At 29.5% G+C, this 15,071-nt stretch overlaps 1 protein-coding gene across 1 annotated transcript in view; it reads right to left on the minus strand.

Moving 5' to 3' along the window:
* LOC148301253 (guanylate cyclase 32E-like) overlaps positions 1 to 15,071 on the minus strand; it is a 155,013-nt gene that overhangs the window by 77,251 nt on the left and 62,691 nt on the right. Inside the window, exons 5-6 of the mRNA XM_088273586.1 lie at positions 6,419 to 6,536; positions 224 to 373 (exon numbers count right to left, since the gene is read on the minus strand). Of these exons, the coding sequence (XP_088129712.1) occupies positions 224 to 373; positions 6,419 to 6,536 (268 nt within the window). The remainder of the gene's footprint in view (positions 1 to 223; positions 374 to 6,418; positions 6,537 to 15,071) is intronic.

Consider the following 15,071-nt stretch of genomic DNA (forward strand, 5'->3'; position numbering starts at 1 on the left):
GATGAAACCCGGTTGCTGGTCAAATAATATTAATGTGGAAAAAATTACATAGTTCTTATTTTATTCTATAAAATGTTCCACCAAGAAATGTAAGTGCAAAACTGAAATATTCAAATATGTAATCTACAGGTTATCGATGGTAGTCTTGTATTGTATTTAGCACGAAGGTTTAATATTAATAAGTTCGGGGATAAACTTTTAATTAATTTTATTAGTTACTTACCTCTCTGCACAATATCATGTTTCCGCTGCGGGTCGTAGATCTGATCATCCACTGAGATGACTATGTACTCTCCGTGGTCCAGGAGTCGTCTTCTCTGGAGGCAGGACACGAAGTCCACTAGGGCAATGTGCTCTCCCAGAAATACGTACACTGTGAACAAACCAAATTGATAATGAAATGACTTTCAAAGAACTCACAGATGCGATGTATTTCTGAATCTTTACGCATAATTTATTTACAAGAGTATTATCGACAATACTTTCGGCGAAAAAAAGATAAGAACGGGTTTATTCATATTTGCAAAAACTAAAAATAATTTAAAAAATTTTTGAATCGCGTTAATTTGTGTATTTGTGTAATAAATAATCCCAATTTGTATAATATTTATTGATCCAAACACTGCATTTCAACATTTTATTTTATTTTGTTTTTGGCATTTTATTTTGATCGATAAAACACGAAGGAAAGGTGATCAGCTCTCAGTTTCAGATGGAATAAAAAACAGTGGGAAATATCACTTATATTTTTTAATCGAATCTGGAACCATTGTAGTCTAGAATGCGAATCAGAACACTATGGAGGCGTTCATTAATAACCCATTTGAATGTTATCAATTAAGAAAACCAAGTAGTTTGTGATGAATAGAAATTGAGAATTATCACTAAAATTAAAATAGGTGTGTTGATATAGTTTGGGCATGTGAAACAGAGAAATGCCGATGGAAACTCGGCATGATCAAAATATTTAAATACTTTTAAAGTATCAGGATCAGGAATAATCGGCGGGTATGAATGAGTAATTATGAGCCTCCGTACGCATAGTGAAATGGTCAGCACGCTCGGCTACCGTACTGGAAGTCCCAGGTTCAATTCCCGAGAGGGGGGGGGGGTCAAATAAATATAACTCATTTTTCACTCTAATATTAATTTAATATTACCGTGGACTGGTACCTGAAGCGGAGGGAAGCACTTTTCCTTCATGTATTAACGATCAAGATAACACGGCGTTTACATGATGCAGTGCCCTATGCACCATAGCGTGCGGATAAGGGTTGAATGTACGTATGTATGGGGAAATGCATGAATCTGGAAGAGGCGAATAACGAATGTAGAGACAGAGTGGTGTGGCGTTCTATTTTATCTGCCGACCAGGGTTATGTTCAGTAAGTTAGTTAGTAATACTTATTTTTGAATACATTCATGAATTTCAGCAAAGCAATAACTTTATATGATTAACCGATTGTTCCATTTCCCACTATTTTGCGTGCCCATTAGCACGTGTTTGGTCCGAATAAGCTATTCCTGTGAAACCGCACAATATATCACTATCCCTACTTATACATTCACATCATAAAATCCAAAGGAGTCCTCTGCATACAAAACTCCGCTTTATCACGGCTTGAACAGCACTTTTCTCCGTGCTGTCCCTGTGGACTCCTTAGAACAGCACTTTTAGGCCCAATACCCAGTTCAAATAGAACACCTTACTTTACTCAAGAGTGTTTGGACTAGGTTCCGTTGATATAATTACAGTAGAAAATTAACGAAAAATAATTAAACTGCCATTTTCAATTTGTGTAACGTATAATTATATTACTGTTTCGTATTTCTATCTAAATAAATAATAATTAATGTCAAAGTCCGTTTGTTTAAAATCTTGAATCTCCGAAAGTAATTCAACGATTACTTAAAAAAATTCACATAGCTTTGGATTTGAGCCCCTTATCATACCTATTAAAATATACCCGAGACGGGTAAAACATGTTTTTTTTTTAAGAAAAAAAAATGTAACGCTATGTCATCTGTTGATCGTAACAGTAATACAACAATACTTAATTGTATTGCTCATGGCGAATAGTGTACTTCATAACAGATGTTGTCACTTAGGATTTAAGTTGAGTTGCGTCAACAAATTGCGGTCAACATATTAAAAGTTCAACATTTTTTTTGTTTCTTTTAAATTTAATCAGATATAACCATAGCAACGCGTGATTGGATTTAGCTTATTTACAATAATGAAACAAATTAATATGTGTCAGAAAATGAAACAGTGAAAATTCTTGACAAATAATAGAAGAAAACAATTTTTTTTGTTTATAATAAAGTATTTAAAAATTTCGACACTTTAAAGTTTGTTATTCATTTATTTTTAGTCCTCTTCTGCTACACGTTATTAATTACATTAATTACTCTTTGAAACGTCACTATTTCATCAGTAAGGATGACAGCGTCACTAGCATGGTGGATATTATTTATCAATTGTCCATTTATAATTATCCCACCGATATGGGTGTTCAAGTGGGTTTTGTCTTTCGAGCGTGTTGATTGCCAACTGTTCAAAACCCTTCAGCGAGAATTGTCATAATGGGAAAGAGAATTTTTCTTAAATTTTGAGATCCATCATTAAAGAAAATATCTTTTCGATAGCTGGAATAATCTCGGTTCAGTCGATATACCAAATAGTACGTGTATCACAGAGATGAAGTACTATGTAGGATGTTTTGAATATTGAAAGCATTAACTTTGTGTATCATATTGATATATTATTTTGAGAAATAAAAAGACTTAATTTTTTTATCCACACACATTTTTATTAACAACCAACTAGTTTCGGCAACAACCTGTTGTCCTCTTCAGGGTTAAATTTATTACTATAATTTATGAGTCATAAATTAAACCCTGAAGAGGGCAACAGGTTGTTGCCGAAACTAGTTGGTTGTGAATAAAAATGTGAGTGGATCAAAAAACAAATTCGTTTTATTTCTCAAAATAATTTAATATGTGGGATTTTAAATCTTTGGAAATGTAATAATATGGCAAGAATACCGCATTTTAATAAGAAAAGATTGCTGTGTACGTGGATACTTTATAAAAATCTACGTGGGTGTGTAAATGTATGTTTATGCGTGTGTGTGTGTGTGTGTGTGTGTGTGTGTGTGTGTGTGTGTGTGTGTGTGTGTGTGTGTGTGTGTGTGTGCGTGTGTGCGTGTGTGTGTGTGTGTGTGTGTAGGTTTGTATGTGTGTGTGGGTGTGTTTGTGTTTGTATATGTGCGTGTGCGTTTGAGTTGTGTATGTCAGCGTGCGTGCGCGCGTGTGTGTAAGTGTGTTCATGTGGGTTCGTATGTGTGTGTGTTTGTAAGTAAAATTACAATCCTACAGCGAGCGTTTAAGCTTGTGTTCATTCATGGAAGTTGAGGGGTGGAGGATTTCAAGAAGTGAGTTCGTAACTGAAGATCCTTTTGATGCCATTATTACTCATCTAAAATAAATTTACGTTTATAAATTTATAATTAAGTGTAAGGTAATTAGTGTTGCACATTGAACTCAAGTGCTTAGTACTGATTAAAACGCGTTGTATATTTTATACATATATATGTATATATATATATATATATATATATATATATATATATATATATATATATATATATATATATATATATATATATATATATATATATATATATATATATATATATATATATATATATATAAAATAGCAGCTTCAGTAAACTCTATTCGACAGTAAAATAAAATAAGAAGTTTATAGCTATAGACGTTCCTCACAAAGTCAAACCAACGCCACAGTACTGCCGAAATTCATCTTAAACACCTATTATAAACGCTCAGCGTTAGCTATGCTTTCTGAATTTTATTTTATTTAGAAAGTAAACGAATCGTTTATTAGCCGTCGAGTTTTTCTTTCTGAATACTAATTTTATTTCTAAGAAGGAAAGGTAGAAGAAATTGAGTTTTTTAAGCTTCTTTAAGACGACGAAGAAAATACCTCAATATACTTTGAGTTGTTGGCATAGTCAAGTGATGAAAATTTTTAGTATATTTATCTTCTTTTATTTTTATCTTTCTATCTTTTTATTTATCTTTTATTTACAATGTGCGCTATCTTTTTTATTTAACTTTCTATCTTTTTTATTATCTTTTATTTACAATTTAAAAAATTAAAATGTTAAAGAGTTTTTGTGACTTCTTGTGAAATATGATGGATACTTTTAAGAAATATAATATTATAAACGTCTGGATAAAAAAATAATGGGAGTAGTTTTTGTATTTCATATTTTTTTTTAGTAAGAGTATTATTCAACTATTGAAGTGAAAATATGTTCATACCCATAAGAATTTCTGTTTAAATATTTTTTGTTGGTAGTTACTTAATAAGTTTTAATAATTTGTGTAAAATATAATTATTACTCGTTTTTGACAGTCACCGTGGAGAAGTTGGATAGTCTCTTTTCAAAACTAGTATCGTTGGTTCGATTCCCCCTATTGCAAAACGAATAATATATGTATAATATTTTCATTTAGCCTACACGTTTGCGATGCAATTAATAACTACCTCTCCTATCATTACTATCTTCGATACAGACAAGCCTGTAAAATTTCAATTTCATAAAAATTTATAATGAGCGTAAACGTAAACGTGTTTTTGAACAAAAAGTGTGTAAAACATTTAATACAATTTAAATTCAATTTAGAATTGAGAATTGTATTATACGATTTGAGTTATTTTCTATAAATTGTCTTCCTCAAGTTACAACCAAAATGGAGAGAGCTCGGTCTTTACTCTAATTGTATTAACAAATTTACATATTATATTCCTAAATATTAAGATGGTTGATATTTAGATATTTCGCTAATTTATTAAATTATCACTAAAGCGCTAATTTCTCAGAGCCTTCTTAGTAAAGTAATCAAAAATGTTCGTACAATATACATTTGTAATTATATTATCTTTTGACATCTCATCAAAGATGAAGAAGAATATGGAAGTCTGGGCATTTACGGGGCTGAAGACCGTCATAGGCTGGTTTAAGTGATCACTTTACATACGTGTAACATTCACCAATTCTACCCATTTTTGACAACCACACTGGGTAGAATTGGTGAATGTTACACGTGTGTAAAGTGATCACTTAAACTAGCCTATGCCATATTCTTCTTCATCTTTGATGAGATGTCAAAAGATAATATGAAAATAACTCCTATAATTGGAGATAATCCAGATTTTGTGAACAAGTATTTGGACACACTCAAAATGTTGTAAACATTTGTAATTATTAAATGGAATATTTTTACAAAATCCAGTTTATTTTTTGAACGGACGATTTAAAAGAAATGTATTCAAAAATCGACAAGTCGAAATTTCATGGTTCACAATTTAAATTATGAGTGTAACCGGGTTGAAAAATCTAATATACACATTATAAAAACAAATCTTATATGTAAAGGAGACCAAGATAATTCAGAAATGTTTTTCCTTTTATAGTATATTTTAAGGTACCTTAAATATTTTTTAGGAAAAAGGTTAAATTTGTAATCACAAAAAAGCATTGTATATAGGATACTGGTGAAATTAGTGAAGAGCCCTGGTTGAAGGACATCACTCGTTTATGGGAAAGGAAACAAAGGTGGAGCAGAACGTACAAATAGAAGACCGTCTATGCTAGGGTACTTTGGGTTGCATACTCATACTTGTATAATGTATCAAAAATTAAGTAATCATATTGATGAGTTTCCTGATTTAAAATAAATTTTCAAGCTTTTAATGTCGTAAATATTTATTACGTTGTAAAAATAGCATTTTAAATTATTTAGTAACAATCTTTGATGGTATTAGTTAACTTTTTGAAGCGTTTTAAATTGATTACTGTTTAAAAGTTCTTAATGACTTGTATAATTGTAACTTTTAAAACAACTCTTTATTTTACTAGAAATTGTATTTCTTCTTTACTATAATTTGGAGTTTATTTGATTGGTTTTTGATTGACCTACTTTCATTTCTGAATGATAATACGTACTTCTTACTGACTGATAACGATATTTAATCTTTTTCGTACGCAATAAACAATTATTATCGGGCTTATTTTCAAAAAGCAATATCTTCCAACCAAACGAAAATAGCCTTGCAATACTGGTAAAAGTTTGAACCTTTTACAGACTTTTAGAATTAGAGGAAAAACAGTTCTAACATCGTTTTTTCCTGTGAAAATATATTTCATGTTAACACAATAAATTGCAAAAATTTGATGCCACAATGACGGTTGAAAACATGGATGTAACAGAGGTGTGTTTTGACTGTTAATCGTTGTATGAAAAGAGCATTAGTTAAATTGAGCAATTTGTCTAAACGTATGTTTGTAAGGTAATTTTTTTTAGTAAAAAATAATAATATCCTTACCTCGTGTTCTGGAAAATGTTGCATCGACAATTCTCTCCATATCAGCAATATGGCGAGGAATGTAGTCTGAATACTGATGTTGAGCCGTTATGGTGAGACCATGAATTGTGGCAAGCTCCTGAAAAAAATAATTTTGGTGAAGAAAAATAGTAACGATGTGGTAAAAATAATCATTTAAAGCAAACATATCGTTAAATTGCGAATGGAAGAAAGTCAGTCGCAACTTAAAAAGGCGTTTCTTAATTTAAACTCCTGAATTTTTATAGCATTCCATAGGGCATAGGGCACTGCACCATTGATGAATAATCTGATAAAAGTCAGCCTCTCAGTTATGGAATTAATGTATAGGGTTATATGAAATTGATAAAAAAAATTGTCGTAGGATTCGTAGTGGGATATTCATTAGTTATATAACGCTTTTACTACTATACCACGGAGGCGGGCAAATTTAATAATTATATTTTTTACATGATATTGAGAGTGTAAAAAGCAAACTTAGAACTATCCGATGAGATGAGAAATCAGTTATAAATACAAAAATTCGATTAACACAACAAACTACATTACGAAATTGAGAATGAAGTTTAAAAACTTTACAGTACTTAAAAACGTTCAAATTTTCAACAACTTACAAATCAGAATGTATTTTTACCAAAAGAATTCATTTCAATATTTTTAATAACCCTCATAATGTTTTTCATGAAAAGTAATGAATTTTCACTGTACTATTTTTCAAGTAATAAAAAATCCTAGGGGTGTGTTGGCAAATAAGTAAATAAATCGTGAGCGGACCTCACAAAAATGATACCGGGTGATTGGAATGCACCGGAGAATAAAAGTGTGTCAATCTTTGCTGATCGTTTTCAACATATTAAATCGTGAGGATTCAGAAAATTAGTTTCTTTGTCTCTTTTTGCGCTTGTGTCAAAATTGCCTGCAGCTATTTACTCAACCAAACCTCATATACCGTTTGTAGATATACATATATGTAATATATTTTTTTAATGAATTGATTCGACAGTCGCTTTGTGGTATAATCCATCCATTTTTTATTCAAGTTTTACTTGTTTACCACTGTTTTGCGGACTGCTTCAAACACGTCTCATGAAAGATTTTAATAAATAGTGGTATTTACCAAGTAAAACTTAAATTAAAAAGAAATATATTTAACCCAGTACATAAATACATACATATCAACATATAATACTAAGTATGAGCTCCAGATTAATAAAAAATTGTATAATTTTTTGCTTATTCATTGGCAATAGAGATTAACTTACTAACCAACTACAACGCCGCTTCTCTGCAGGGGTAGTCAGAGAGAATATAACGTCAAACTGCTGTGTCTTTGCAAACATACTTCGTCTCTTCCGTATTCATGAGCCTCATACACCCCCGCCGATTATTTCGACTCCTGGCCCGACCGCTTTCAAGTATTTGACGTTTAGACGATTGAAGTTTTCATCGCTCTTCTTCTACTCATTTTTCAACTCAATTTGCCTCATAAATTTGTTTTGGCGTTCTTTCCTAACTCATTCGTTCCACATGCCCAAACGATCTCAACACATCTTACTAAAATAACTGCTTTCAATTATTAGACATACCCAATAAAGATATTTGACAACCTAGAGATATAGAAGTAAAATATATACGAAATATACAGAAAATAAAAAAAAATATGTTTGTGGCGATGAGGTCAAAACAAATGAAAAGAAGAATAAAAAAAAAAAAAATATTCAGTAACGGTTTCTCGGAAAAAGAATATCTAATATCTTTAGGAACTCCTTAAGTATTACAGTATACATCTTAAGGATTTCAATAAAAAATGACCTATTCAAGGGTATATTTACGCAACCTTTCAAACAAACGACTAGACATTCGAATGACCTACCTTTATACTTAACAGACCTTTTTAATAACTTCTAAGTAATATCAGCAAATAAACTATTCCTTTATCGAGAAATTTTTACTTTGTTACATTTTCTTTGATTCATAATCCATTACATGATTAACAGCAATATTAAGATATATATATTTTTTTCATTAAAATATTTGAATGGTCAAAACGGCGTTATTGTCATAAAAATAATTTATTGTTTATTTATAAGTGTACGGAATTGAATTTACTTATAGTTATAAAAAAATACCATTCCGATATTTTTTTGCCAGTTTTCGTTTATTATTGAACGCATTATTCTACAAAAAATAAATGAAATTCAAGATAGAGTAAAAAACATTTACTATTAATCCGATGTGGGTGGCACAAATACATTTAAAAAATAAAAATGATTGAGGTGTATTTTGGAAATGATAAAAATAATATCTGCCTGAAAAAACAGCTTCCAAATTAATTGAGGAACAAAAAGGTCGTAAAAAATGGCTTTTGATGAAATGATGTCAAATAAACAAATTCGACAAAGATACCGTCGAATATATTTTTACAAATCTTCAAAACAATGATGTTTATTTTTAATTATAAAGGTGCTCCAAACGATTGGTCCTTTTACACGGTCCCATAAAAATGTTTTTTAAAGTGGTTAAAAAAAATGTATTGGCACGAATAGAATACAGTACTGAATATATCACGCCGATTATAGTTTTAAATAACAAATATAAGATAATATTCAGAACAATATTAAAAATTAGTGAAAAAAAAAAATTTTTAATGAAAGATCCAAGATACATATCATAAGTTTTTTTTTCTAATATGTTGATTACATACACATTTTGTCCGCCACCGTAGTGTAATGGTCAGCACGCTCGGCTACCGTTCTGGAGGTCCCGAGTTCGATTCCCAAAGGAGGTAAAATAAATATAAGTTATTTTTTCACTGTAATATTTATTCAATATTACCATGGACTGGTACCTGAAGCGGAGGGCTGATCACCTTTCCTTCATGTGTAAAACGATCATGATAACACTGCGTTTATAAGACACAGTGCCTTATGCACCATTGGGGTGCGGATAAGGGTTTTAATAAATAATAACATACACATTTCTGCTTAAAAATGGTCATAAATATAAAAATTTAATTTCACATTGTAAGACCAATAATTGAAATACAAAATGAAAGTATCTTTCCTACAAAAAACTATTTTTTAAAGTAATTACTTCACTGACTTAGGATATCATTTTCGAGGCAGGAAATACAGTAGTTACCATATTTAATCTGTGACATTTTGTTTTTTTGGTTGATACTACAGTAGTGACTTTTTATAACTAAGTTTTTGCGTAATAATGTACTAGTTTAAACAAGGTTTCCGAAATCATTTTTCTGTTGTAAACAAATAGGTCCGATAAAATAATTTAATATTTTTTTTGGCAATTAAAATTTTATTTTTGATTTACTACTTTGTACAACTTTTTTAAAAGCTTATTTGATTTTTATTCCGAAATATTCAAAATCAGATACATATTCTTAAATTTGAAAAAAAAATAGAAATAAAAAAACACGTAAAATTTATATAGCCAATAAATATTTGGGCTGGATTTATCAATGTTTCATACATAAGCATATTAGTGGTTAACTTTCGCCAAATTATGAACATATTTTAACATCTTATCGAGACATATCGCTCACTCCTTTCAAGAACGTCATAAATCAAAAAATGTAAATTTTCAGTTGTGCATGGTTTTAGAATGCCCAGAAAATTTACTATATCCCAGCAAAAGCGGCAAATTTTTAACTTAAACTTTACCCGCTACAGGGCAAAAAGTGTTGTTTTTGCATTTTGAAGAAAATGTATTGCTTAATTATTTTTTTAAATATACTAAACATATTTCAAATGGAGAAAAAACTTCAGTTTTTACCTAAAAAGATCTGCTGCACAGTAAAAAGTTCAATAAGTGGCTTGATATTTATTTTTAAAACATTGTATTATATTTTTAAACTTTAAAAACGTTCTCCTGAAAAATCAAGTTTTTTGAATTATGACGTTCTTGAAAGGAGTGAGCGATATGCTGAATTAAAAACATATTACCAATCTTCGTAAAAATCACAAAAACTAAATAAAAAAATAAATTCTTTCTGGTGAAATATTGAAATGTGTAAATAAATAAATTGAAGCCTAAGAAAACACCAAAAAATCGGTCAACATTTAATTGTGGTCAGGTATTGGTTTAAAGGCACCCATTATTTAAATATATTACCATTATAAAATAATATGTCACAACATTATTATTTTATTATTAAAAACCTTTATATAATGATTGCAAAGTGGTAGTTGCTAAATAAGTAGTTGTTAAAAATAATCACGGATAACTGATAAAAATAATTAGTTTGTAGACCATTATGGGAATAAATCAACAGGAAATTAATATTTTTAATTAAAATTGTACAGATAAGAGTTTGTCCCTAATCCTAAGTCTATTGGTACATGATGACACTTCCTGGAGGCTAAACGTCAGATTAATTCTCACCTGTTACCCTAAAAATGTCAATCTTCTTTCCCAACGAATGCGTAGTGTTACTTTTTCCATAAATCATACTAAACTAAATTTCACGAAAGATAAAAAACCAATAAAACCCTACTCTCAGTTGACGGTTTACGCTTGAAGACAAACTGAGTAGAAAATTATTTTTTCTTTATTAAAATTTTAGTCAATTATTTTTTTTAAATCAGCCGATTTCATTCAACCCTCTGTCATGTGTATTACTATGATTTTGATTTCGGATCAATTTATTTCAATCCCCATAAAATATTTTGTTTTAAAATTCACAGCTTATGGGTGATGTTTTCACATTGTATCGTTTTATTGAAAAAGAACTAAAATGTATTAAAAAAAGAACTAAGTTTTATTTTTACTGGTCATTTCAATTTAAACATTTTCCAAAAATTAGCAACTCTAGTAAACGTACGTATTGTATCGTTTTATTAAAAACAGAACTAAAATTTGTCAATGGTCGAAAAGATCTAAGTAAAAAGTAATAAAATGTTTTTTCAATGTTTTTCGCAGATACTTCGTGGCAAATTTTATGAAACTTAAAATAAAGCTAATTTTTTTTGGTTTATTTTATAAATTTACCACTTTTATGTGTATGTGTGTGTATGTTTATGGCATAACCGTACTTTTGAAAAGATTCACGGCATGTGAGTACATAAACATTAACAGTATCCTAGCTGCAGATCTTAGTGATATAAATTGTTTTGTTGATTGTCTTCGACAAAGCGATTGTGGTAGCGTTCACTTTCGGTTTGTTGGCACATGTCTTATCTTACGAAATACGAAAGATCTGAATTGAGATGACATTGAGTAGTAGGCTGAAAGCACACACACACAAACGTACGTGTAGGTACGAAAATCTTATAGTACAAACAGAATATTCGCAGATTACCATTTTCATAGTATTATCGTGATGTAAGGCTTCACAAACCAAGCACGTATTTCAGCGATCATTTCAAACCGAGATCTATCTTATTATGAAAAAGGGTGAATTTTAAATGTACCCAATGTTTGACATACACCGTCTTCGCATGTCAATATTGCGTATGACATCACATACAAATATACTCGTACATACATATCGACTCCCCCTCAGCAAAGAGATTTGTTAGATTAGTTAGCATGACAATCTTATATGAAATTTGTTATAAAATAAAACTAGAAATTTTAGAACGTTTTTTAACGACTTTTATTTATGGTAATTTTCTCCAAGCGTTTTTGATAAGTCATCTTTTGGGATAAACATTTACCAAACGTTTTAAGCGCATTTTGACATTTACTAAATGTTATTAATGTTTTTTTATATTACCCCTTTTGCATCTAGTGGTGCATAGGCCACATTATTGGATAGACTAATGTGTGAATACAAATTTCATACTTACATATTTACCTCTCAACTTCCAGATTAATACCCGGAGCCATCATAAGATTTTTAACATATTAAACATTATTCCATTTCGTTATATAATTTAACTACATTTACCCTACTCCAGATTTTTATTCCTTAAGTTTTCTAAATAACGTAAACTTACGAATAAACTTAACCATACAACTCTGCTTGAAATATATACATCTTACGAAATATGGAGTGATATTGTTATCAATCCTAAGAAGAGGAATATATGTTACATAGTGTATGAAATTATTGCTTAAACCAGCCAACAAAATCCCATCTTTTTATTTTGAATTATTATCAAAGACTCAATTGAAGAGAATCTATTGTTCTAATTTATATTAATATTCTGCCCTAAAGAATCTATTGTTATAACCTATTATTCACAAATAAATTTTACTTGTTAAGTTTGTTTATACCATTATAAACATTATGCTAAATACAGTATGTAAATATTGTATCTGCAGACAGTTGGTAGAATTCCATATTGAATTGTTGGGTAATATATCCAAAACAAAACAAGGTTTGTTGGATTGAATTCTACATTTATTTATGTATATGTTAATACGAATTAATATATATATATATATATATATATATATATATATATATATATATATATATATATATATATATATATATATATATATATATATATATATATATATATATATATATATATATATATATATATATATATATATATTTATAAATAAATGTAGAATTCAATCCAACAAACCTTGTTTTACTTTGGATATATTACCCAACAATACATTATTTATGTTAACTTTGTATGCACTGTGTTTTTCCTATATCAAATAAGACGAATGTAAAATATGCTAAGATATACAAGAAAATGAGGTTGAACAATGACATCCCATCCCCATTGGCAGGTTATTTACGTTATCTTTCCAAAACAGGAGATTGTTTGCTTCTAGAGACAGCTGGGTCCACTATTGTCAGACGCGAGTAGTACGACGATCGTCATCATGGGAAAAAGGGCGTTAAAAATGTCGAAAAAAGAGTCTTAGACGACTACTCAGGAACGACGACGACTCCATCTTTTAGTTATCATAAGATGACTAAAAGATGGAGTCTATCATAATCTGAAACCTTTTTAGTAGAAAATTTACATACCAACTTTTGAACAGGCTATCAATGAAGACAGGAGAATTAAATTTTGAGTGGCACTTGACAAAATGTGAAGAAGACGATTAATTTGTTGTGATGAGACCGTTCGCACCATTCGCATTCAGGCAATTCAACTTTGTTTTCATACTTCTTATTTTTAAACATCTCATCAAAGATGAAGAAGAATATGGATGTCTGGGCATTTACGGGGCTGACGACCGTCATAGGCTGGTTTAAGTGATCACTTTACACACGTGTAACATTCACCAATTCTACCCGTTATTGACAACCACACTTATCAAATTCTTGGAAGTTCTATATATATGAACCAATTTTGAAACATTGTTCTTAAATCACTAGAACTTCACTAGAAACATCTATTGGTGAGATAAAAAGAAGCTTTTTACTGAGCAGAAACTCTTTTATTAGTATGTGAGGTCCGAATCCTGGATTATACATTATAATCACACACATGAGAAACGCCAAAAAATATCATTTTTATTTTCATCATTTTAGCTATAATTTTACCAGATAATTTATTTACAACATTTTGAGTGTGTCCAAATACTTTTTCACAAATCTGAATTATCTCCAATTTAATTGGAGATAATCCAGATTTAGTGAACAAGTATTTGGACACACTCAAAATGTTGTTCAAACTTCTGTCAAAATTAAACATCTTTGTAGTCTGGTTTCTGTGAAAGTCAAATCTACAGCAACAACAATAAAAATCAGTTTGGATTGATCATCAGAAATATAATTTAGTAGTTTTTTGTGGCATTCTACATATGTTTTAAAGTTACTTTTAAACATAATTCCCTTTACCTATATTTTCTTAACAGTTAATAATTTTAAATCTAGCATTCCTATTTACAATATTTATATTGATTCAATATTTCATTATTATTTTTTTTCTCACTGGTCTTATACTATACGAGTATATACTATAAATCCTTTTTTGTTATAAATTTTATAAACATTTATAAAATAATAAACCATGCTTATAAAATAAAAAATTAAAGTCAAACGTTATTTTGAAAGATTTCAGTGTATTAAATGCTCAATTTTTTATACAACATGTTTTTGTTTTAAAGGACAAAGTTTTATATCGTTTGGTTTAATACGCCTAAGGCGACTGTAAACCTCATTAAAATCGATATTCGGATCGTGTCTCTTTTGAACTTTTCTTAATAAGTTATTTTATTTTGATGTTACGGTTTTGAACGAAAAAATTTTAAAAGTTGCTGTTCAAAATTAGTATATATTTTTATGGATGATAGATGATTTTCGCGTAATATTTTATACAAGAGTTATAGTTATTAAAAAAATATTTTCCTACTAGTTGTCAATAAAAACTTGATTAAGTCACTTTGTGGTAATATGTATCTATTTATAATTTTAATTTAGCGTTCTTAATACCACTTACTCTTAAAAACTGTTTTGATACGTGTTTCAATGCATTCACCGTATTATCAACGGTATTTAATAATACTCTCAATTTAATCATATTCAATCGCCCTTGGAGTAGTATCCAACGAAAATAGTCATATATATTTTTTAACTGTTCAATTTTTTATTATTATGAATGCTGAATGCATGGAAACACGTGTCAGAATGAATTTGAATAAATAGTGATGTTTTAAAAGTCAAATTGAAATATAAAAAAAACCCAACTACATTAATCAA

This window comes from Brachycentrus maculatus, unplaced genomic scaffold (assembly GCF_059751285.1).
Source record: "Brachycentrus maculatus isolate JH-2025_06_01 unplaced genomic scaffold, ASM5975128v1 h1tg000589l, whole genome shotgun sequence".
NCBI classification, from domain to species: Eukaryota; Metazoa; Arthropoda; class Insecta; order Trichoptera; family Brachycentridae; genus Brachycentrus; species Brachycentrus maculatus.